The 27,500-nt window shown below is 35.0% G+C and overlaps 1 protein-coding gene and 1 long non-coding RNA gene across 2 annotated transcripts in view; one reads left to right on the forward strand and one right to left on the reverse strand.

Annotated features, from left to right (window-relative positions):
* Positions 1–5,885: 5,885 nt before the first annotated feature.
* LOC125668376 (uncharacterized) overlaps positions 5,886–27,500 on the reverse strand; it is a 22,545-nt gene continuing 930 nt past the window's right edge. The window contains exons 3-20 of the mRNA XM_048902501.2: positions 21,729–21,904; positions 21,274–21,549; positions 19,468–19,591; positions 17,372–17,553; positions 16,224–16,372; positions 14,117–14,261; positions 13,607–13,701; positions 13,244–13,442; positions 12,228–12,364; positions 11,948–12,122; positions 11,607–11,771; positions 11,317–11,475; positions 10,956–11,043; positions 9,364–9,430; positions 9,202–9,273; positions 8,699–9,008; positions 8,416–8,529; positions 5,886–8,153 (exon numbers count right to left, since the gene is read on the reverse strand). Of these exons, the coding sequence (XP_048758458.2) occupies positions 7,693–8,153; positions 8,416–8,529; positions 8,699–9,008; positions 9,202–9,273; positions 9,364–9,430; positions 10,956–11,043; positions 11,317–11,475; positions 11,607–11,771; positions 11,948–12,122; positions 12,228–12,364; positions 13,244–13,442; positions 13,607–13,701; positions 14,117–14,261; positions 16,224–16,372; positions 17,372–17,553; positions 19,468–19,591; positions 21,274–21,549; positions 21,729–21,819 (3,009 nt within the window). The 5' untranslated portion in view covers positions 21,820–21,904 and the 3' untranslated portion in view covers positions 5,886–7,692. The remainder of the gene's footprint in view (positions 8,154–8,415; positions 8,530–8,698; positions 9,009–9,201; positions 9,274–9,363; positions 9,431–10,955; positions 11,044–11,316; positions 11,476–11,606; positions 11,772–11,947; positions 12,123–12,227; positions 12,365–13,243; positions 13,443–13,606; positions 13,702–14,116; positions 14,262–16,223; positions 16,373–17,371; positions 17,554–19,467; positions 19,592–21,273; positions 21,550–21,728; positions 21,905–27,500) is intronic.
* LOC125668390 (uncharacterized) overlaps positions 27,447–27,500 on the forward strand; it is a 6,899-nt gene continuing 6,845 nt past the window's right edge. Inside the window, exon 1 of the long non-coding RNA XR_007367554.2 lies at positions 27,447–27,500. This exon is cut by the window's right edge and continues 99 nt beyond it. This is a non-coding gene — a long non-coding RNA (uncharacterized LOC125668390).

Genomic DNA, 27,500 nt, shown 5'->3' on the forward strand with positions numbered 1-27,500 from the left:
CTCACGAAGTCGCAGTCACGAAGCGAATGTTCTACCACCGAACTCACGAAGTCGCAGTCACGAAGCGAATGTTCTACCACCGAACTCACGAAGTCGCAGTCACGAAGCGAATGTTCTACCACCGAGATACCGCGCCCGATTATATGCATGGTTTTGTTTTGTATTGATAATGGCAAGTATGCTTTGGGGAAAATATCTATAATATAATAATAATAATATCTATAATATATAATTATCCTTCAATATTAGATAAAGTAATTACAGCTGTTGTAATGTGTTGGCCAGTATTAAAAGTTATGAATATGTGTCTAAATGTCTGTATTCCTTTTCTAAGGGGAGGGGGCGGTGTTAATTAATCAGCAAAGTAATCTCCTTGTAAACAATACCTGACCACATCATTACATTTAGATATAAATTTGGACATGTTCATTTATTCCGGAGACACTGCGTCTAACATTCGACCAGTCTCTAACACAGTCGATGACCTGCATATCGTGGCACCAAATCAAAACTTTGTAAATTTTTATGACTCATTTAACAATATTTGTGGAATGCACACGCCAGGGTGTGCATGGCCGGCTGCGAAAAGAAAACCATTTCATCTGCTCTGCAGGTTCTGAGAACAACATGCGAAAACTAAGCTCTTTGATATGCTTATAATATATTTGATTTTTTGCTCAGGGTTAAACGTAGATTCAATGTATAGATATGTAATGTTCTGTAATCTGTTCACGGATTCCTCAGCGTATCTTTATGAGGACTAAAGCCCAGATTTTTGTTTTTCTTGAAAACAAAACTTTCTGGGATGGTCGCATACTACATTATGCATAATGTTTTCAAACCCATTCCGATATAAATAATAGACTAGTAATATAGACGACGGTAATTTCATACCTACAAAATCTCATTATGTTGAAATGGTTTTATGAAGTTGTTCAATATTTTACTAGTTATTCATTTAGATATTTTTCCTATTTGGCCATTCATCTAATACCGGGATTCATGCACCGCTTTACCTTTGCTTCCAGACAGCATATGTCATTGAAAATTGATATTAGAAAAACATTAAAATGGCTAAAAAATTCATTGTTTTTTAATTTTGTAATAGCTTTCACGGAGACATGTTTTTGAAAGAAAAAATGCAACAATGTAATATGATAAAACATATGAATACCCGATTATTGAAGCTCTTTCGTAATACGATTGTGATCCTCAATTCTGAACCGAATCGGAAAAATGAGATGCTCTATCGTGATAACGAGACCATTACCTCGTTACATGTATTACGAGATACTGTGAAAGAAATTTCATTTTTCAAAATACATGCGCGTTAACGCTTCACGAAAAGTATACCGGCGGAAGGCATTGGAGTTTATTCACCCATGTAATTTCAAAAATGAAAATTATTTCTTACCTTTACATTAGGTTATGGGTTTTTTCCCGTAATTCCCCGCCGTTAAAATATACCGTTTGTACGTACATGTGCCATGTTTACCAATATTCATACACACATTGTTTACAACGACAACTCATTCATGGGGAAATGGCTATCATTACAATTTGTAAAGAATTAAAATATGTAAATACCAGATATATATATTGTTGAATTTCTATTCATTTTAGGATTTCGCAAAGATGTACAGATTATCATAAACTAGGCTGAAGAGGATTTGGTCGCATTGCTAATCATATTTCGAAAAGAAAGAGAGAATTTCCCCCCTACCTACCCAATCCCATGTATGTCACAATGATGACTCATAGATATCTTATTAAGACTTAATCTTTGTTTCACTTATATTTGCTAACCTCTTTATTCATTATAGACTCATTATAGACTAGTTCTCGATGACACAAAACATGTTGGATCCTCCGTTGACGAAACATTAGTGACTCCTCTAATTATATTATACAAGTCACAATCGATTTTAGATTCATTTGTCCAGTGAATAAATGCCAAATATAAAGTGAAAGTGTATAAAATCAACGTTTTCTCTTGACTAACCGTATACCACCCACCCCAGTATCCTTCGATATTTTCAGCATTATCGACATCAAGTGCTGTGAAGACGCCCAAGAAGGATAACTCTGTGTGAATATATTAAAGAATGCACTACGTTATTGTCGTTCTTAGATTTTGATGTGTTTTGAAAATTCGTATTGACCTATAAATATAACCATTCTCTAATGATTAAAACTTTAAGATACACACAAATGCATTTGTAGAATTAGGCAAACTCCTCCGCAGTTGCTATAGAATTAATGCAGATTTAAACAAGAAAACTGACACGGTCTGCAAGGGTCCCGCTGAGGGTTATTAAAGGAAAGTGACATCTGTATTTGATATAGCAATGTTTGGGGCTGGTATATGTGTTAGAATTAATATTATTCAAAGATTCATGGGAAGAAAATTGGTGATAAAGGAATCATAAAGCATATTTATGCGAGACTGATGCAAATGTAGATTGGCACATGTATACATGTACCCATCCACTCAAACACAACAGAGTGTAACGAAGTCACATTGAAAGGGGATTCAAAATGTATAACTGATACAAAATGTGGTACATACCATTCGAAAAGGATTATGAATTTGACATATTGATGTGTAAGAAAAGGAAATTCTGACATCGGGGGTCTAAGCGTTTTCAAACACCAATAGAAGTGTTCTACATTTTTAGAAATAGAAATCTATAGAATGTCTTTACATACATAGGTGAGAGTTCTCCTTATTTCTAACAGAAACATACCATGTATGCGCTAAACAAATTCCTAAGCAAATATCAAAATACGCACGTAGAAAATATGGACCTTACCGTCAACAAGCACAGTGAAACACGCCATTTCGAGATTTTCACCGACGAAAGATCGGTAACAGTAATGAATAAGGTACACTCATTTTGTATCTATTTTGTGACTTTCTTTATTTTAAAAAGGAACAGTTCTCTATAGGCGTAATGTGCAATTAGTACATAATTCAATGAAGCAGTTCCACTTTGCAACCGGGTGTCAGTAATTTAATTTCGTATTCCGATGCATTTAATTCAATATGCATGTAACACCAAGCATTTCTATTTCACATTAATATATATATATATATATATATATATATATATATATATATATATATATATATATATACACACAATGCTCTGGAGTTATTTGTTTTGTAAATTTTCTATCTCAATACAATACATCATAATTCAAATGAAATTATCTCCCTTAAACAGTGGTCAATAGAGTCATAACAAAGATGACATACATACAGACAGACAAAGTGACATGACCCCAAAATCTGCAAGTGTCTTCCTCTTATTGTAAATCATTTCTGTACAAAATTTGAAAACTGTACAATGAACACTGTTTGAGTTATCGTGTCATAAAGAAAATATTGACGTACAGACAGAGGGACGATGTGATTACTATAGGGCTCCCGCATTTCGTTTCATTGCACGCGGTTTTTATTTGTTAAATTAGAGTTTTAACTAATGCGCTCATGATACACGGCATTTGTTTATTTAGTGTTTTGAATACTTGTAATTATGTGCTAATTGTGCACGGCTTTGTTTCTTCATGGTTTTGATCAATAATACGCTCATTCTTCACAGTTTTTGTTTCTTTGTTTAGAGTTTCAATTAATACGCTCATTATGCATGTTTCAAACCAATTGAGGTCGTTCTTTACGCACTGGTCTTAATGATAAATTACTCCGTTTACCTGATGGAGATAGAGGGATCACGGCGGGTGTGACCGGTCGGCAGGGGATACTTACTCCTCGTTTGACACCTGATCCCACCTCTGACCAGTGTGTCTAGTGATCTGTGTTTGACACCTGATCCCACCTCTGACCAGTGTGTCTAGGGATCTGTGTTTGACACCTGATCCCACCTCTGACCAGTGTGTCTAGGGATCTGTGTTTGACACCTGATCCCACCTCTGACCAGTGTGTCTAGGGATCTGTGTTTGACACCTGATCCCACCTCTGACCAGTGTGTCTAGGGATCCGTGTTTGTCTGATCCCACCTCTGACCAGTGTGTCTAGGGATCTGTGTTTACCCTACTCTTGATTCTGTATTCTTTATAGGAGATATGAAATTGATCACTTCTTATCTTCACCTTTTCTTTGTCGGAATATAAATTGTTGTATGGATAATCCTTGGTATTTGTAAACCTGTGCTGGCGGAACCTGTTAATAACAAGTTACACGTGTGAATGATGGCATCTTCCGGAACACCTTCCACACATTTCTCTGTTCACTGTCCCATAGAGAGAAAGAACAAATGAAATAGTTGTTATACAATACCAACATTTCTTTTCCCGGATTAATCATCGGATTTAAACGCCAACCCATAAGAACTCAACCCCGAAGGTTACCAATAGGTAAAAGACATTCAGAAGTTAAGGAAATGCAGGATAATGATTGGTTGGGTGGTTGGTTGTTTATCGTTTAATGTCCTGTTCAAGATCCCGTGACGATCCGGTTTAGAAAAGTTCCTGAGTACCCCTTGCTTGTCGTAATGAGGCGAATAAATGGGGCGGTCCTTCGGATGACACCGCAAAAACCGAGGTCCCGTGTCACAGCAGGTGTGGCACGAAAAAGATCCCTCCTGTTCAAAGGCCGTAAGCGCCGAGCCATAGGCTTAGATTTTGTAGCCCTTCACTGGCAATGATGACGTCTACATACAATGTATGAGTGAAAATAAAACATTCTCGAGAGGGGCGTTAAATGATACACGTCAATCAATCCACTCGAGAATTTTTCACTCATATGAAGATCTGGATAATGAAATCATTTAATCATCGAAAAGCGCCTGGTCAAGTTATCATTGCTCTTGTACCACAGACGGAGGGTTGGACTGTTTTCTGCGTCGACTACCGGAAATTGAATGAAGTAACCAATAAAAATGCATATTCCTTGTTCACAGTGGATAACTGTCTAGCTGTCTTAAGCATTTCAGTTCTATGGACTTGAACTTGAATTGCTATGACAAAAGAACGTAAGGTAAAACAGCCTTTTTTACTAGCCATGGTCTTTTTCACTTTTGTTGAGCAACAAACAGAAACAGTAGATCAGATAATTATATTGATAGTGTCATATAAAAGATGTGTATTCTTTCTCTAACACTTCATTAAAATAGCATAAAATGAGTACTCACCATCTTGTCTTCAGGTTCCGTTCACAAAGCGACACCTAGAAATCTAACTTGACATTTAAAATAAATTGAAAAGAGGCGGGGACAGATCAGCATGTTTCTGTTGGTCACTTAGGTCACTCAAACAGATCATGTTCAGAAATAATATTTTTAAATTTCTGTCATGCCCGAAACAAATACTCACTAATATCCAAAAGGTTACTATTAGGAAGTTTTGACTTAGTGACAGTTCCATCGCCAAACGCTCGGCATCAGGTATGAATGTTACGGATACTCAGAGATGACCTTATAAACGGATGTCCGGTGTCACAGCCGGTGTGGCACGCTAAAGAACTCTCACTGCTCAATGGCCGTAAGCGCCGAGCAAAGGCCTAAATTTGAAACCCTTCACCGGTCTTGTTGACGTCTCCATAATATGAGTGAAAAATTCTCGAGACGTAACACAAGATACAATCAAAACCAGCCAGTATGGAATTGAACTATTAAATCAAGGTACATCCTGGTGATTTTGATTAAAGGATAAAACACACAGAATGGTTATGATAAGTTAAACAGAAACCACAAAAAGTTTTTTAAAGAACTCGTGTGAAACTTGTAATAAGTATGTTGTTAAACCTTTCACTCGCCACTCGATTTGGTCCCTCTCTTCGCTCGGTACCATATCTCTTTGTATTCGAGAAAAGTCAAAACAAAAAAGAAGATAATGTGCACAATACATGCAAGAATAAAAAGCCATTTATCTTTTATTTTTATTTTCATACAACATTCAATGACAAATATAAATGCGATCCTTGTACATATATTTCAAAGTTGCATAAAACACACAGTAATGGAGAGAACAAGCTACAGTACAGGTAAGTGCGACGACAATAAAACAAAAAATCCGCCACTCGACATAGAATAAAAGGAATATACTATTTACAATATATTAATGTAAATTCCTTAACTGTTTCACTAGTATCTTTGTATATTCATAATGCATGTATAATATACTTGTTACAATGAATGGTCGCATACAATGTATCAGTAGAAATATACAAACCATGCTCGATGAATTTGTTATATATGGATTTAACAATTCTTGTCATGAATGTTTATGAACGCCCTTGTATAAGTGAAAGGTTATCAGATGGGGTGTCAAACAACAAAAAATATGTCGAGAAGTTAGCAGTTTAGACTGTACAATAACACAAGCACTAGTAATATTGGAAATGTAACACAAGACAATAAGATGTCTACGAGCTACAGTGCTCACCCGGGTCAGTCTGTTTTGGGTTAGAAGATGTAATCTCTTTGTAAAACATGGCCACTTGTTTGATGTTATCTGGTTCCGGGGCCATAATGTGAACAACGTTGAATACATACTACGGAATGGTACTCAATATAATGTTGACAAACTGATGTATTGTTCTCGAGAAGAATTATTACTAGGTATCAATGGCTTTCATTTTGGAAGGATTTAGTTATCCAACCAGTAGTGGTTGATACTAGATTGGTTTTGATACCGTGGGTCAGGGGAATACTACGAAAAGTAATCAAACGGCAGACAGACACGATCAAATTACGATAAAAAAAAAACCACACATCCGATATTTTACATCAGAGGATGTCAAGTAATTCACTTAAAACATATCACGTGAATCTCACTTCTGTTGCTACATGCAGTACTAGTATATAGAGATCAAACTCCCGTCCATCGTTATATGTATATACGCCAATAAGAAACTACAGTACTCGTGATATCATCATTGTTCGTGGGGTCAATGCTTAGGGGTACTAAACTTACTGATTCGCGAGGACTTAATTCCATGGATATAATTTTCTATGCTAAATCCATTCAGGCTAATTAACACTCATGGACAATTGATCAGCAAACTGACACATTTAAAAGCGTGACCTGCCCTGGTGGGCGGCAATTATGTTGAGACACCGCCGGTATTTACATTCTATATATGTTATAATAACAACTAAATCAATATAATTCTTTTTATTAGGAATTATACCGTTGTTTATAGATACCTATAGATGCGGATGGGATAAAACTTTACTAGTTTTGAAAAACTCCTTATAATTGTGCATCAATGTTTGTGCGGATGGGTAAAGGTGACACACGAAATCCACAAACATTGATCCCCAACAGACAATAATAGGTGACACACGAAATCCACAAACATTGATCCCCAACAGACAATAATGATTTCACTGTATCTCGGAATTTTTTTTTTCACTTTTGAATGGATCATTTTCAAAATCCGCTTTCATATACTATGCAAATGGAATTGATTATGAGGCTGGTCACATTTATCAATCTTATGAGTCAAGATCTTTACCTTCTTTGCGACTGAAACAAGTTAATTATGTAACATTTTGATGGACATTCAATATGTTTTCTGGACTGACTATTACCGGTACCACCCATAGTACCCGAATACCTGTATTCCGGATTGTTCATCATACTATGGAAAGTGTTTCTTGTAATGAGTGGTAGGTGGTTTGTGTAACTCTGTTGTCTAAAGACAACTTCCTGTCAGTGGTGACGTCATCAGACGTAATCATAGCACATTTCCACAGTTATAGAACGCTCATCAGTTGACTGTTTATCACCGGCGGAAGAATCGTGCGAAACACACCGTATAGAGTTATCTAAATTAGTGTCTGCGATAACAGGGATGTTACCATTTGTACAAAAATCCATCCCAACATAGTCGTCGCGGTTATTAGGAGGCCATTGACTAACCACACGTGTTTCATCGTTAGAAGTCAAGTTATCAGTATTCGAAATGGAGCTACATTGTTCCTCCACATTCTGAAGATTGTTTTCAGCGAGATTTTGGGAATCCATAGTTGGATGTCTGCTACTTGGATCATTAATAAAGTGTTGTTTCTCCTCTGACGGATCACTGCCATCGTGAATTACATAACTTCCATCATTAAGTGCTCGATAGTCTAAGGGCGTATTGTGTATTGTATTCTGGGATTTCAATGTCATCTCTTCCGGATTTCCTTAAAGATATAATCCAGTCATTTTGTACTTTGGGTGGTAAAAAATATGCATCGTCATTAACAATTTCTTCAACAAATTAAAAAAACAAGAAAGGAATATATTTTATATTTTCTTCCTCTTGTTTTGAATACACAATGTTGTAACATTTTATTCTTACAGAATCTTTCCGTCATTTAAAGGTGTCAAATCAGTTTAAATAACTTGAAACTGTAAAATTTTATTTAATGGCGCGTAATTCAGTATGCATACAAAATGACATACCTCCTTGAAATATTGTATGACTTGTTTCCCTTTCATTTGTGTTTTCCCCCAATGATGCCGTGGTTTCCTTTGAATTGGAATCAATTCTTCGATCATTTGATAATCTTTCGACTTCTGTGAAATTCAAATACGTTATCACACGTCATGTAAAGTAATACACTACACCGCCATTATTTTATTTATAAGATATGAATGTCATTCTCTAATCTTAAATATTTACTCTTGTACTTTACATACGCTGTAATAAAGAAATTCTTAGAAAATCCCGTGAACGTAATATTACCGTGAACACATGTGGTAGCCACTGTAGATGCTTTCGTGTAACCCGGGGGTAACACGTCTTTTGGTTTCATCTTTTTAATTTCCTTTTCCTCCTTGACTTCCGATGTATCGGTTGGAGACATACTTCTATCGTCTCTCTCCCTGCCCTGGTCCATCTGAGTGGAAATTGCAGTCATTTTCAGAAGAGGACCTTCAGGATGCGACTGTTTACCCTGATAACCAGCAGTGAGGTGTTGGAGTAACCACTCATGAGAATTAATGGAATGGTCATTCTGAGATTGTACTGACTGTGATGATTCTTTTGTTCCATTCTACAGATGGTTTTGAAAGACATTGAACTCATTTATACGTGTAGTAAATAAATATATGATGCAGACATTAAATATTGTTACAATTATATATACTTTAATGTCAGCTGTAATAAAATATCTTCACTTCAATTTGATAAAGAGAGGGGTTGATTGGATTCAGTTCGCATTGTCGAATAATTAAAGTTCAACTCACTGACGTGATTATGGGACATATGTAACCATTCGATGGTGCACTGGGGTTTGTTCCACAGTGCATATAAGGATGCTACAAAAAAATGTAATATTTTGTTTACGTAAAAAGCGTCATCAAACTTTCAGTACAAATTCCATTAGCATACACGCATGTTCAGCGTACCTTGGACTCTAATTCAGGTATGTGTATCGGGAACGTTTCCCCAAGACCAAGTTTCCGTCGTGCATTTCTGAAATATATTTTTCAAAGTTCATCAGCGCTCGTTGTCACTTCTTTAGATTACAAGCTTATGAGCATCGAGTCCAAATATAAGTCTACTTTAACATTAATTCGCTGTAATGGTGAACATTAAAGCATCACCGTGAACTTGATCAAAATGACATCGTTATATTAACTGTCTGCAGACCTCCAGTAACAAATGACATCGTTCTATTGACCATCTGCAGACCGCCAGTAACAAATGGCATCATTATATTGATTGTCTGCAGACCGCCAGTAACAAATGACATGGTTATATTGACTGTCTGCAGACCACCAGTAACAAATGACATCGTTATATTGACTGTCTGCAGACCGCCAGTAACAAATGACATCGCTATATTAACCGTCTGCAGACCGCCAGTAACAAATGATATCGTTATATTGATTGTCTGCAGACCGCCAGTAACAAATGACATCGTCATATTGACTGTCTGCAGACCGCCAGTAACAAATGACATCGTTATATTGACCGTCTGCAGACCGCCAGTAACAAATGGCATCGTTATATTGACCGTCTGCAGACCGCCAGTAACAAATGACATCGTTATATTAACTGTCTGCAGATGGCATCGTTATATTGATTGTCTGCTGACCGCCAGTAACAAATGACATCGTTGTATTAACTGTCTGCAGATGGCATCGTTATATTGATTGTCTGCAGATCGCCAGTAACAAATGACATCGTTATATTGACTGTCTGCAGACCGCCAGTAACAAATGACATCGTTATATTGACTGTCTGCAGACCGCCAGTAACAAATGACATCGTTATATTGACTGTCTGCCAGTAACAAATCACATCGTTATATTAACTGTCTACCAGTAACAAATCACATTATTATATTGACTGTCTGCCAGTAACAAATGACATCGTTATATTAACTGTCTGCCAGTAACAAATGACATCGTTATATTGACTGTCTGCCAGTAACAAATCACATCGTTATATTGACTGTCTGCAGACCGCCAGTAACAAATCACATCGTTATATTGACTGTCTGCCAGTAACAAATGACATCGTTATATTAACTGTCTGCCAGTAACAAATCACATTATTATATTGACTGTCTGCCAGTAACAAATGACATCGTTATATTAACTGTCTGCCAGTAACAAATGACATCGTTATATTGACTGTCTACCAGTAACAAATGCAATCGCTGTTTGTTTCGTTGAGACTCTGATGACCAGACAAATTTTATACAGTATGTTAGATAGTGTAATAAACACAATCAAACAGGTAGTTTCAATGTCATATACATCAGGCAACTTCGTAACAAATACAGGGGCGTTATTCCAATTTAAACAATAAATACATTACAAAATATGTAACCATAATAACTTCTATGATTTTTGAAGGATGTCTATATGCTCTCTATATTTTTGTTAAAGGCCATCTCTGGAAATCCAAGTCGACAATCATATGACTCGTTTTATCCATTGACATGAAGTAATTTAGTCGATGTAAATGAGGGCATGTACATGTATTATACCTCAGAATACAAACTCCACCCGCCAATACAAGTATGAAGACAAATATTCCCGCTACAGTAATCCCTGCTACAACACCACTGGATAGGTCTGTAAAATTACCAAATAAGTTTATAGTGACCATTTTATTTAATACTATTTTATTTTGTTTTACGTCCCTTTAAGAAATTCGCACTCGTAAGAAGTCGCAATGAATTTACATCTATACATGACGCATAGGAACGTAGTGAACTTTAATATTATTGAATGGAGAAATTTTCATATCAGACCTCTAAATTACATGCGGCACCAGGATTTGATATGCATTGCATATCATAATTACCTACTTATGATAACTATGAATTCAACATGGGAGAATTGTACCATTGTTGATTGGCCGTCCAGACACCATATTACTCTTGGGTCCCTCAGTTGTTAGTGACACAGCCTGTACCCAAACACCATAATTAACGTCTGCCAGAAGATCCCTGAGAGTGTGCTGCGTATTGCTGTTAGCTACTATTTGCACTACACTTTCTCTGTCTGAAAAAAAAGGAGAGAACTCTATAACACTATAACATTTCTAATGAATTTAATATGGCAGTGAACTTTCTTGATAAATAGCCCAAGAAGTATTTTTTACGATAAATTAAATATTATCTCATTTTATTTACCAACGCAGTTGTTATTGGAATCCAGTTGGCAGTAAATTATTTTGTAGGAGTGTATATAAACGTTGTTTACAGACACTGTGTCACAGAGTATGGGGAACCAGGAAACAATCAGGCTATCTTCTGGGGCGTCCGTTAGAAGCGATAAATCGGTTATCTTCCTTGGAACTGTGAAATAAACATGTCCTTTTGAAATCAGATTAGAGATTAAAAGAGTTTTAGCGATCAATAGAGTAGATGAAGCAGAGTGTATTTGATATTTCTTTCGGTATGCACAGGACAAACACTCATTTATCAATAAGTATATATTTTCCAAACTTTCGACACCAACAAGAGATTTGTACCTAAATTTCTTTGGTATCGACAAGGATCTTGCCATGCAATACCGCTGCTTAGTTGCCTGTCATTAATGATGGCCACACCAAAGATGACATCATCAATGGCGATATTATTTATATCACCAGACTGTAGTACTGTGTAATTAGCAATTCCGTTTTGTCGCAATAAATTGATTTCATCCTATAAATATAAATTATAGCCATCTAAAACATTTTGTATATAAGAATAGAAATACAAAAGAAACATTTGACGCACTGAAATGTTCATCGTAATGAGATTGCGTACTTGGCATTGGAGCGATGTTGGTCTCCCTTTACACCAAACTATATCAGAAGCCCTTTGACCCTCTCCACCGAACCAAGTCAACTGTACTCCAGAATCATTCAGACGCTCCATAACCAGTTTGGTGGGCGGAGTAGCATCTGTGGAAGAATGAATTGTCTTATATTGCAGAGAATACTGTTATTTACTAGTAAGCTAATTGCTGCTTTTCAATGGGCATTAGCTGCCAACGTCGTATTAGTCGATTGTTACACAATGACTTAAATCGGCTTACGATGTATACAGTCACCACTGACCTATTGAAATTAATACATCTAGCAATCTTTATATGTAATTTTGACATTATAATTTCTTTTGTTTATATAGAAACAATAATCGAAAAAAGTAAATAATTCATTGTGAAGAAATTTTAAATAATTTTCATAACATTGAAAATCGCTTTTTTCACTTTTAGATTTATTTCTACATTTTTAAACACATTCCAGCATTTTAACCACGGTTCGGAATTAAGTCTTTACGTCCCTCGTTGACAGTTTATTCCCCTTTAAATTAAAGCGAAATATAGCATTAGAATTATAAATGTTTCTCAATTATATTTGTAAATTATATTTTGACTTCTAAGACGTGGGATCCTTTATATATATTATTATTGAATTCAAAATTAATAGAATTATGATCTTTATTTACTATTTTTCTGCTATACATGTATTTTTAAGTGTTTGGTAAAGTCCTCTACAATGCATTGGGAAGTGAGATACTGCAACTGCTACACTACATGCAGCGTTACTTTTTACCCGTGTTTTTTTTTTCGCCGTTCTACGCTTCCAAGTGGATTCGCATCGTTTTAAATACGCCAAGGCACAGCTGAGTTAACAAAGTATAAGAAAAAATGCAGTTTCGCCCAGTCTTTAATTCGCCAACTGACAACGAAATCGAAAAAGGCGAAAATGAAACGAGGGCGAATATTTCCCAATATGTAGTATTGCTTCAGTCTATGGATATTTTAGTGGTTTGCTTACCTCCATCTTGTGGTATTGTAATAGTTGACTGGGGCGAACAGCCTTTATTGTTACATCCCTCTATATGTATAGCAATGTGGTCTTGGCATGGTATCTGTATTTCTCCGAATGAGTTCTCAGGACCAATAATTCGATTTAAAGATCCAGAGGAAATTTTGTAGTTCGTCAAATTTCCATTTTGATATCTTCCTGGGATTCTCTAAATCATGCACGGAAAAATTGTATTATAAGACGAGTTAGAAGAATGTTTCTAAGAGCAATTTCTCAAGGGTGCAGGCAGTGAATCTCCCCCGTGATCTACTTTTCATCTTATTATTGGTACTAAGAAAAGGATTTCATATCCATGTAGAACTAGGTGCTTACCTGCCAGTAAACAGTGATTTTACGATGTGCCGATGTAGTCTCGCATTTATTAGAGAAATATCCACTGGGGTACACAGAAGGTCCCATAGATGGCGCTAATCATGAAACAATGACATATCAAAAGAACTATTTTATGACTGAGGGCAAAAGCAAACATATTTCCTTCTCGCTCCGGTTGCTGTTGGAAGGAGACAAAAACTTGCTGTTGTCCTCATAGGTCAACTCCAAAAATATAAACACGAGAAATATAAACTTTATATTGGACTCAGTGATTCATTGATCATAGTAATAAAAGAGTTTCAAAAGTTCGCGGGAAAAACGTTTGCTGTGGGTATTGGTTTAAAGTTTATATCGTTACACCAATAGTCAACGAAACTCTTCATTGGAAAATTTCTTCCGGAAAACAAAACAATCGATTTATTTTCGAGTATCGAAAAAGTGATATAATGAAACATATTACACGTACAGGTACGTGCGTATATACACCTGTAAAACTATACAATATCTTACCTGTAGAACACGTGACGAAACTCGTTTGATTACTGTCGCTGTAGTACATCCCCCCTCTTGGTTTTAATTGAATCTTTATTTTATAAGTAGAAGCTGGAACGAGGTCACACACAGTTAGACTAGTGTTCCTTTCCACATCGATCAACTGTGGTATGACGAAATTACTAGTATATCATACATGCATGTGGGGTTTAATTTAAAAAATAATTTTGGTTTTAAGATATGATCAACATTCAAATTCTTCTATCGATGTTTCCATAAACATGACTTACGGGGGGGAAAATAATGTTACAAATCAACATGAAAATGTCCTTTGCGGAGCATTAGTGGAAGGACAGCATATTCAGATAATTGAATGAAATATGACATGTACGTTAACGTGAGTACTTTTATCAAGGTCATATTCAACGTTTCTGACATTTTATCTACAACTATTTCTTTATCTCCTCGTATGAAGAGTTCCTGTATGATTTCCAAAAGAGCTTTAAGTTTATTTCTATACTTCGTATATCGGTCTGGTTAGCTTTTGGTTAGATCACAGAACAAGTAAAACAAAGGTCTTGGGTTCCATCTCCGATTGATCCAAAGATCCCCCCCCCTTTTTGTTACTGTAACTTAAAAACTTTCATTTCATATGTACTATATGAACACCTGTACAAGCGCGGGAAATTACAATATACAAATAATATTGCATCGCACTGGCTTATATCCATCAAAGCGTGTCCACCACTTTACTCTCTCTTTTTTATTTTTATTTTTTTTTTTTTTTTTTTTTTTTGCTATTTCAGGGTAGTTTATCGTAAGTAGATTTTGATTCATTTCAAGATAATTACTATTCAATTAAAATTCAATTATAGCTAATTTAGGTCATTTGAAACAATATTAAAGGTGCAATCAGTAACTCTGGAGCAAGGATTTCGGAGTTTATTGGCAAAATTTAATCATTATATAGATATAAAACCCAACAACAATCAAGATATGCCAACTTCAAAGCGGACCTAATAATATAAGTAAAATTTTATTGTAGACAAAATATAGGATGCAAGTGAATTGTATCTGAAATGTCATTAAAAAGCATACATAATTCAGATATGTCACATATATTCTTAAACCTAGAATTGTTGAAGTGTTTCGAAAGTTTTATAAGTTACATACACTTAAAATCACAGACCAAAAAAAAAAAAGAATTTGGCTTAGGGTACGAAAACATTGTAGATTCGATTATTACACACGGAATGAATTAAAACCTATTACGATTTATCGTTAGGCCATTCTTGGCACACTGATTTTGACTACGGATAATTCCGTTTACCTGATCAGGATATACATGTAGGAATCACGGCGGGTGTGACCAGTCGACAGGGGATGATTACCCCTCCTAGGCACCTGATCCCACCTCAGGTGTGTCCAGGGGTCTGTGTTTGCCCAACTATATATTTTGTATTGCTTATAAGAGTTATGAAATTGATCACTGTTTGTTATCTTCACCTTTCATCAAGTATAAATTGCCCCAATTTCACACGTTGTTAAAATCAACGACCTACTCAGATTTGGGACGGTGATGAATGTTGCCAAGACTTGATATACCAATCATGAATACATTGCAGGTATCTCGGAAACTCAATTTATCAACAATTAAATATTCTCCTTAGTCATCGATTTACTAGAAATAATTTCAGAAAGGGAAAGAAAACATGGTAGTAATTCATCAATTAAACTTCGAATTTATTACATTGAGTAGCCCTGTCCATGTAAAGTTTAATCAAAATTCATTTAATAATTTTTAAAAATCATCAACTCGATCAGACAGATGGACAGACTAAGTGACTACTTGCGTTCGGGAATTACAAGTATTGTGTTGGGAAGCAAAAATATACGATACTGGGTCTCTCATGAAAGGTGAAGCTAACGAATAGTGATCAATCTTATAACTCCTATAAGCAATACAAAATAGAGAGTTGGGCAAACACGGACCCCTGGATATACCAGAGGTGGGATCAGGTGCCTAGGAGGAGTAAGCATCCCCTGTCGACCGATCACACATAACTATTGTTTTGATACTGTGAATTATTGTAAATATAAAGAAAAAATAATTTTGGTGGCTTACAGTATCTGTCACCTCCCATTTAGACTTGAGAGCTACTCGAGACGAGGTCTCCACGTCTCCGGGAATTCCTTGCCATGAAACATCCGCACATTTGCAATCCTCAAAGTTGTGATTCACAGCCTCTATTGATTTTGTGGGTTCGTATTTGGCTGTGAAAAGAATGCTTTACAGATGAACTGTTTTGTAAAACGGTAAAATCGCTGAAATAACAACACATGTATATTTAAGACCTGAGAGAGAGAGAGAGAGAGAGAGAGAGAGAGAGATCTTCCATTATTCTCTGTATCCAAAATCATTTTCCAGAATCAACTGATAGTCTGTACGGATATTACAAATATCCCTTTTGATATTCTGCTAACACAAGAAGGAAATTGGAAAACTGGTTTCAATCAAAATCTTTATTGCTAAAATAATTATTCTTAACTTTTACCAAAAATATCCATCTCTTGATAACCTCTATGCCAAAGGATAGGGTATTTGATTGGAAAGTATTGATGCATTAAGATTTAAAGCAAGACACGAAAAGTGAAGACAACGAACAGTGATCAAACTCACAACTCCCACAAACAATGCAAAAACTAAGAGCAGGGCAAATACGGATATCTGTTAAAACATGTTAAGATATTTGCATCCATTTCATGAAATTTCTCACACATTTTCTCTACACTATGAGTCGTATCGTACTACCTATTTGGTATCCAACTTTCTTGATGTTTGATGATAATTTATACATGCTTTGAAAAATTCCTGAATTGGACTTCTACAATCAAATTGAAATTAGATCCTATGATATGCTCATCTACTATCGCTACACATAGGTGTGGCGACAGTAGATGAGCGGATCATAGGATCTGATATTAATTAGATTAGGACTTCTCCAACTATGTCTTAATTAAACTGTATAAGATTTTTCAGCATATTTTATGAAATTTCATATCTACATTCGAAGGGGAGAGATTTTGTCAGTAAAAGTTAGAAGTACAGTCAAACTTTGTTATCTCGAACACGATGATACCGAGAAAAAACTTCGGGATGTCTAAGGGTTCGAGATGCTGGGTTTAAAATACATTAAAGAAAACTTACTTCGATATAAGCATAGTATTCGATATATAGATGTTCCAGATACCGAGGTTTACCTGTATACTTACTAATATCTCGTGTGTTGAAGTCTTTCCGGAATTTTCTATACACGTTATATCGCATATTCGTTATGTTCAGGATAGCAATCCTTGTCATAGAGTAGATGTTACCGTCATTTGAATTCATAGTGCAACTCTCTTTACTTTCCATATCCATTGGACAAGGTTGCAAATTCGAATTGTCCAGGGACCTAAAATGAGAAAAGTTGCACCCGTAATCGTTGTGGACCATTTTATGCAATGGTATCATTTTACATTTCTTTTTTATCAGTATTAATCAGATATGTACCACTATTGAAAATAACCTCTCAGAATGTGTCAGGATAGAGACTTTATTATATCAATGGTCACATGATAATGGATAACTTTTTGAAAAAATAAATAAAATTCAAACAATTCTGTAATTATCATTCTGTAATACGCAAAGTTTCGAGATATTTCTTAGTTATTTCCCTTCACAGAGCTCGAGTACAGAGTAAGGTATTATACCATTTGTTTACACGCGGGGAGAGGGACAAATGAGTGAATGCTCAAACGAAGTTTCGTCACCCGAATTCGACACAAACCAAGTAAGATATACAAACATATAGGGAGTAAATTAATCATGCTATTTCGTTGTTCTCTTTACTTTCCATATCTATTGGACAATGTTGCAAATTCAAATTGTTCAGGGATTTAAAATGAGAACAGTTGCACCCCTGATCGTTGTGGTCTACTGTATATACACTGTACATATTACTTACAAACATGGCATTATTTTTTTTTTCATTTTAGTAAAACAATTATCAATCACAGTATTTCATATTTCCTACATTAACTTTTAAACCCCGTGCGGATCCGGGTTAGAATATGTCTTTAGTATCCCTTGTTTGTCGTAAGAGGCGACTAAATGGGGGTCTTTCATATACACTGAATGTAGGTGTATTCTGTCCCACTTAAGGTATCACACCGGTAATTGTCCAATCAAAATGAACTTAGTCAATTGTAGTTCCATATATTTAAAGAAATATTTTTTTTCCTTGCGCGATTTTTCTCATTTCCTCTTCTTCTTTTCTCTTAATTTTTGTACCCCTGATTAGGACATTTTGTGTAATTTGTAGAAATAATCAAGTGTATACAAAGGAACTATTTGCTGTTGGTAGCTGAGGCTACTTCCTGAGGTGCACTCCGGCTGTTTACACACATGTGAAAAACACGTGGATTTGAGGGTAGTCTTGTTTGCGGGTAATTTTTTTTCGAAAATGCCGCGTAGGGTGTTGTTTTTCTGGTGTCGGCAGACGAGATAGGTAACACAGAACGTGTCTGACTGCGTTATTCGGCATCAATTTTGTAAACTGATTTTTAATGATTTTTTCCTCTCTATAGTAATATATAGTGAAAATAATTACCGGTGTGATACCTTAAGCATTCAGAGTAACACTAATTGCGCCTCCTACACAGAAGAGCTCTTATTTCGAAAAATTTTCGTATTATCATTCGATGTTTGAATTTTGGTTACAGATAAGCTTTATTACAAACTCTTCTTCGGAAACCTTGTTATGACCCTAAATTTATGAATAAATTATTTTTCCATTTCCCGTGCAGAGACATTGGACTTATAAAAACACATTCTTTAACTTGACAATGCTTACATTTTAAATTCACGATAGCAGTCTTATAGTTCTTAAAGAAAATATACATTTGGAACACATGCATGTATCATGGTCGTGTCTTCGGTGGTCGTACATATGTATCTTTAAAGAAAGTGTTTATACTAAATTTATAATATCTGGTCAAATTGTGTGAATATTTTGAAATGTCGTACTTCTTTATCACGATATCAAGATTTATTCTGAAAAGCAGCATATAAATAAATACAACTTCATTACCCAAGTTTAAAAATGCTTTGTGCAAAATAAATCAGGAATTCTACAGAAAAGTCCAAAAAATGCTATAACATTCCCAATGCAGACAAATCAAATAATCAGTAAAACAGACAGAAACCGGAAAAACTTTGAAAAGAAGAATCAAAGTAAGACTTCTATAATTCATTAAAATTGAAAACCTACAGTCTTCAATTTGATAAAGAAAAGTTATGAAAATTGGGAGTCTTGTTGTGAACTCACACACTGGCAGTGACGTTGATGTATGAGGGATGGTGATACAGTCCGAGTTTCCAGCTGCACGTGAACTCATCCAGACTCTTACGTAAAATGCAGGAAAACTCTGTTACGTCACGTACAGCCTCATCTGATAAAAACAACCAATTATATATATATATATAGAGAGAGAGAGAGAGAGAGAGAGAGAGAGAGAGAGAGAGAGAGAGAGAGAGAGAGAGAGAGACAATAGACGTTTCTAAGATAAACCATTTTATTTTCAATTTTTGTATTCACCTGAGGATGGATGTTAAAATCCAGAAAGCGCTAGTGATTTAAATATATTTGTGGAACTGCATATTTTCCTGCTTTTTTATTGAATTATTTTGACTGTGATATCAACTCTTTCTATTTGAATTATATATATATATATATATATATATATATATATATATATATATATATATATATAGAAGACGATAGAAATAATTAAGCTTAATACATACAGATAAAAGAGATTTCCAGTAGATATCTTTTCATGAGAAGAAATATTTGATTGTTCTAGGTGTAACTGAAAACCCTTAAATATACGAGTATGATTATGTTAATTTGATGATCCACGGCACATAGCTCTGATTCCGGACGCGCACTGACAGACAGATCGACGATGAGCAAACTTCGACTGCAGAATCTCACTTGAGCCTCTGACGTAAAATACAGACAGATACAATTGGGTAACGTTCACAGTAACTAAAATGTGATATAAGCTATACATTGTATATGGAATGCGTATGGGCTCTAATTGCCGACCAGCTTATTTGTTTAAATATCAAGCGTATTTTGCACGAAAATTTAGTTGCAAATCAGTAGTTTTATTCAGTTTGAACAAAATGGCGTAGAACCGGACATGTGGCATTATACATGTAAACTGTATTTTGACATAAAATATTATTTTCACCCTGTTCTTTTTTTCTAGAAAAGATCGGCTTGGGCAAACACTAAACATTTGATTCATATTTTCCCTACACATAAATGTATATGACATGAAAAGTTAGCTTGTCCGTGGTTGCGCTTGATGGGTTTTTTTTTAAATTAACCGTCCACAAAACTTAGCATTTTAATTAAATTTGACAAAAATTGAGGCAAGTTGTCTCTTTTAATTACAAATTCTCAAAATGGCCGTAAATATTAGAGATGAACCATGTGAAAATGTATTGGGACATCTCTTTTATAAAATAGAATAACATTTAATCTTTCTTGAAGGCTTTAAAATTTTGAAATTTCCAGGGGGACAAAGCTTAGTTTCATAGATAGTCATTTCAAATATCCATTTTATCAATATCATAGTACAAATGTAAATATGTAAGTAAAAGAGTGACTCCCTTTAATTGATTTCATTATATGTAAATGGTCGAGATTATTTGATTTTATATCAACTAGTCCGTATTAATTTTGATACACTCTGTATGTTGGGTCTACATGACTTATCTGCTACAGCGTACGAGTTACTTTGTATGCTTTACGTCACACTTGGTACTCCCTGAGATCGAATCCATTTATTAGGCAATTTTCAACCGAAGCATTCACATGCGGTCGAGCATTGTCCATTTCTTTATCTCCCGAATGTACAAATTCTGTATATATTAATAAATTGGTAAATGTCTATATGCTTGTGTCTTTATGCACTGCAACGAGTCATGGCCATTTCCATTACAGCCAGTATGCAATTTAATGTGGTCGTTTGGATTTTTCTTCAAGATGGATTCTTTAATTAATAAATCTTACAATACGCGAGAAAAAAACTTTAAGTTACTGTATGAAAGATATACATACACTCAATAACTAAATTGGCGAAACCGACGAGGATACTTTTTCCATCGTCATCCAGCTTTCTACATTTATACATCCCTTCCTCTTTGACGCTGGTGATGTTCTTCCGGAACAGCAGGGTGCGTTCCCCATCAGGAATCACATTGCTCTCTGGAATTCTGGTATCGTTGTAGTCCTCCCAGAAAATCATGGAGACGTTCAAGTTGGAATCTTTGAACACGGTGCAGTTTAATTGCAACACCTCATTCACTAAGGCAAGTGGGTTCATGGGGGTTATTTCTATAACAGAAAATTACCACCATAACATTCGCATTTTTATTGTGTATTTACAACTGTTACTGTTTCTTCTTCACCGTTCATAGATATGATACAGTAACTAGTAATGCAATAATACAAACTTTATATTATCATTAAAGACATGTTCATTAACGTTTTTAATACATGATACAATTTCGAACCTCCTTCTGAGGGAAAGAAAAATCCTCCACATGTGAGACTGGGATATTCCAGGATAACCAAAAGAACACACAGGGAATTTGCCAGCTTCATATCCGAAGAATCCAATCTACGTGCCGGTTTCTTTCTTACATTCACAACCACTGCATATCAATGCATAGAGGCAACAACAGCTGTTCTAAAAAGAAACCAAGATGTGATTGTGAAACGCCATGACAATGTGACATATTACGCAAGTTGCAAACTATAAGTATATAATGATAAATAATAAGAAGACTACAGCATCCATGTCTCATAGGGAGGATTTAGGAGCCTACATGTAAAAAGTTTGATTTTTTGTTCCCATATTGTTTATTTATCTTGACATATGCCCCTTTGAGAATTTTTTAGGTATCCTATATACCGGTCGTGGAAGCCTAGTGGTTAGTGCGCACGCGTTGAATCCGCGAGGTTCCAGTTTGGATTCATGGCAAACATAAGACGTTTAACATACATTAGGGATATTTCCTTTGCCAAGCATCCAGTATTAGATGTAAAACCACTTTCAGATTCGACCTTTAAAGGACCCCGTCTCACACTAGGCGTTGACACTAGAACGAGCTTGAGCCGCATGCATAGGTAACAAAAATGTTTGTTTTACATCGAGAATGTTTCACTCATATTGAGACGCCATTAACTTTAATTGAAATATCACAAATGTAGACCTATGCTTAGCGCTCTGGGTCGCAGCAACGTGCCAACGCTTGTCGCGATATGAGACTTCTGTTTTTAAAGTGATATCCAAAAGACATGTGATTCTCACTTTTAAATGCCTAGCGTTTAGCGAAGTAGCAAGCACTACCTATGTTTACCGTCTTAAGTTTGACGCGGTTTTGGCAAGCGTACGAGTGGGGCTCGAACTCGCGACTTCCGGTTACGATGCGAATGCTCTACCCCTGAGGTAACGTGACAATGACGCTTAACTAGTGACGTCTCTACATACATATAAGTGATACATTCTTGAATTGGACATAAACTAACAGACAATCGGACGTGAGTATTATTTTCCAGACCTATCCCTAATGTAGTGTAGTAATAAAATATAGTCCCGAAAAGCTGCAGTAAACTGTCCACATTAGGTCGTATGTAAAGCAAATCACCCAACAGCCCTGGAAACAAGCGGCCCACAGGCCTTCTCAGTCACCTGAGTATCAATTAAAAGTATCACTAGTACTAATGGCTAGGCCCAAAGGCCTTCTCAGTCACCTGAGTATCAATTAAAAGTATCACTAGTACTAATGGCTATGGAATATAGATAGACTTTCCTGTTCTGGATATCTAAGCTAAATTCTGATATTCAGCAAAAGTATAAAAATCCATGTGTTAAATGTCTTGAAAGTGCCTATACTGATGAAAGGCTTTGCATAATATATGTGACATTGACACAATATGACTGAGTTGGACCCGACCTAGAGTCAAAACCCTGGTTTTTGCGAAATTCACAATTTTGATGCGTACTTCTCTCCTTTTCCTAAATATGCGTTTAGTTTTTATACAGAAGTCTTTCAAATGATGACAACAATCACTCTAATAATGTTGGCTCCACTCTGGAACCAAACCCTTACCCACTAGCATTATGAAATTTACAATTTGGTAAAGGACTATCTACTCCTTCTAACTATTTATTTAGTTTCAATTTAGTGTAAATAGCATTAAAGAATATATCATTTAAATGTTTTGCACATATACACTATATATACTAAGTCTAATCCCACCCTGGAGTCAGAACCACTACCTCGGGGGTCATGAAGTACAATTCAATCTTTTGGCAGTTTGTCCCCGCTCCTAAGGCCCCGGGAATGTAGGAGTTCTGAAATTTACAATTTATGTCCCCTGTGTCATAAATATGCTTCATACCAAGTTTGAAGATATCAAGAAGTTCCAAACGTTCAATTGTTAACCCATTTAATCTCTGACCATGTTTGCCCTACCCTGATATTAAATAAACTCCGTACCTGGAATCATGACAGTTGTAATTTTGGAAAAGGTTACTTGTTCATTCTATATCTATCTATCTATCTATCTATCTATCTATCTATCTATCTATCTATCTATCTATATATATATATATATATATATATATATAGGTAAAATATTAAATGAAATATGACAACACGTTGTAAAACGTAAGCGCTTTCATTTTAAAAAAAAATCTTCATTAAATATGAAATCGCTTACGTTTTACAACGTCTTGTCGCGTTTTTATTTAATATTTTACCTATTGATTACCGGACACTGAGGTAATTTAAAAGATTTAAAAGAATAAAATTCAAAATGATCACAGAATAATCAACGATGAACTCCAGCTAGTACTTTCGCCTTACGGCTCAAATATTCAAGACAAACTGCCTGAAGATGCCTGAAGATACTGAGATCCTAAGGTCAGTCACACGAGGCATTATGAACTGCTTCCTTTGTTTTGTTAAACAGGGTATGAAGGTCGCAAATATTGTAAATTTTCTCTGAAGTGTTTGCAACATTCATTCTCGTTTAACAAACCAAAGAAAGACATTGTATTATCTAGATTTTCCCGTATTTCTTTTAATATGAATACTTTTAAGTATATAAAATGTAGATATTATTGACCTGTAGGCTAATTTAATGTAACAGCTGAATATCAATGGGGCGTCTCCATATTTGGAAATCATTTCCATATTTGAACGACGGTAAAGGGAAATAGTTCAAGGGAGACAACTCTAAACTCATAAACAATCGTATAATATAGGTAAGCATTATTTGATTATTTAAAATCAAATGTAAGGTAAAACTCTCTCTCTCTCTCTCTCTCTCTCTCTCTCTCTCACACACACACACACACACACACACACACACACACACACACCTTAAAAATACATGCAATTCCAATAATTTCTACAATGCCGCGCAAAAGGTCGCAAAGTTCGTGGAATGTGCATATTCACACGTGGACAGACGACACTAAAACCTGGATATAACAATAGATTGACAGACTATGCGTCTTCATAGTTGCAAATGGCAATGCACGCAATGGATCTCAATAGACATTGAGCAGATACTCTCAGTGAGTGTAAATATATGAGAATGGTCTTGCACACACGGCACACATTTGCAAAAATCCATGCTTGGAGCTTGGATACACCAGATGGCCCACTTCCTTTGAGAAGATATTGCATCTTATAGCTTCATCTTACTCCCCAGCGAGTTTGATGTATAGTCGACCGGCTTCCCGTTTCCTACAGTGCATATATTGTTTATATGTACGAGAAGTTTGTATACCGCTTCAAGATCAGCACTCCAAAGCTGTATCACAAACCTTCAACATGCAAGAAAAATTGTTCGGACAAAATATATAATTAAACTTATACATGCAACATAATTGGCCCCAGGGCACTATTCCATTGCCAATACAACCTATCATTGGGTCGAATGCTGTTTGATGTGTTTTAGACCGTTCTTGACACGTTTTTGATCACGGATAACTCCGTTAATCTGGTCAAGATATTGGGCTCACGGCGGGTATGACAGGTCGACAGGGGATGCTTACCCCTTCTAGAGGCCTGATCCCACCTCTGGTGTGTCCCGGGGGTCCGTGTTTGCCCTACTCTCTATTTTGTATTGCTTATAGGAATTATGAGATTGGTCACTGTTCGTTATCTTCGCCTTTTTATGCATAAACTTCATAAATTAAATATTGCTAAAATTGATTAAACCGGATGATCAAATACCAAGATTATGAGGTGAACAAACAATGATAACGGTATTCCACATGACTAATTAATGGAGTCAATGTTATGACGAGCAAATATATCAGAAGAATATTTCAATTTGATGATAAAAGTTTCATTTAAATTCTCGAAGTAAAGTATTGAATTTGATGAGTGATGCAGTTGTCGATTCATCGTAACCCAACCGATGACTATTAGACGGAAAATTAAAAATTTACAAAATGACACTGATCCTGATAGAAATATTACTTCAAGTAAAAGCTTTGTTTCAAAGGAAATTGATAATCCTTCTTTTGAATTATCTAAAAAAAAAATGACAGATTGAATACATATTGATTGAATACTAAATGGCTAAGGATTGGTTGAATATAATTATTATTAATTGAATGTGTATTGACTAAATACTGATTAATCAGATAGATAGAATACATGTATATATTGATTTGATGAATACTGATTGAATATGCACTCATTAAATATTGATTGAATACGTACAGATATACATATACATGTATAACATTGATTGTCCATGCATTCATTGAATACTGATTGACATTTTGTTAATTGAACATTTATCTATTTTTAAACAGTATTTTATTGTGAATAACATAATAAGGATTGGGCAGCAGGCAACGCCTATATAAGCCTTCTTCTTTAAGGTACAAGGTAAAGTCCACATAATTATACACACAAGAAATTACAATATAGATATGAAGTAAAACGATAAGTCTTTCCAAATATAATGATTATATAAGTATTATGATTTTTTGATATGAATAATGGGCTAACAAAATAGAAATGTGGGGTGGTTAATGGGATCTAAATGACATACAAAAGAGCAAAATTAAATCAAAAATGAATATTTATTGATTGATTACTTATTCAAAATTGATTGAATATGTACATGCATGTAGTAAAGCAATTTTGATCAATTATGTATTGATAAAATAATGATTGACATACGAGTATATTGATTGAATATTGATTCATTATGTATTGATTAAATGATTCATTACGTATTGATTGAATATTGATTCATTATGTATTGATTAAATGATTCATCATATATTGATTGAATATTGATTCATTATGTATTGATTGAATTATCCATTGATAGATTGATTACATATACACAATATGTTATTAAAAATTTCCTACAAACATTTTATCTTCATTTGCTTTATGCTATAATGATTTTTTACCCTACACATCTTCCCTGCCAATACATCTATATTTGTAGGTACACGTACCTTCATTTTCAAGAACAATATTTGAATTATCTTTTAAATTACTGTCATCTGATGTGAATGCACGATGCATAATGTTTTATTAATAGCATGCATTCTAAATTTCAGTTTGAACTGCAAATAATTCTGTCAGGAAACACTTGGTATAGCTTAAAGGGACTGGTTTACGATTTTTGAAAGAAATATTTTGCATTTTTGATGCTGAACATTAAAAATGTAACTCATTTTATGGTGACAGCCAAAATGTTTACCTTCTGAATGCCAGAATAAAAGCAATATTTTAGCCTTAAATATGTGTTATGTAAACAAAGACTCGAGTCTTTTTATGCATACAAACAAACCAGTGAATATTAATTTTTTAATGTAAAGCATCTTGATTTTGCATTGTCATGAATTTTAACTTTTAGATGAAGCATTCTACCCAAAGAATGCTTGAAATGTGAAAAATATAATAAACGTAGATCGATATCCATTTCTTTTGAAAATTTCGTAAACAATAACATACCGCAATCTTTGTTTACAAAACAAATAATAAACTCTCTGAAATGAGTTTCTGTGATAATGTGTTAATGTTGTTTTTATGTGAAATCTTTTAAACACATCAGACAATAGATTTTGATCATTAAAAGTGAAAAACAAACTTTTGGGGGAAATCGTGAATCAGTCCCTTTAATGTTTTTTCCCCCAATTATTGTTGTGCCGATACCCATAATTGTTGAGTACCCAAATATCACGGGATATTTTGTGATGCAATATTGAACTCAAGCTGCAGAGCCATTGTGGG

Source organism: Ostrea edulis, chromosome 4 (genome assembly GCF_947568905.1).
Source record: "Ostrea edulis chromosome 4, xbOstEdul1.1, whole genome shotgun sequence".
NCBI classification, from domain to species: Eukaryota; Metazoa; Mollusca; class Bivalvia; order Ostreida; family Ostreidae; genus Ostrea; species Ostrea edulis.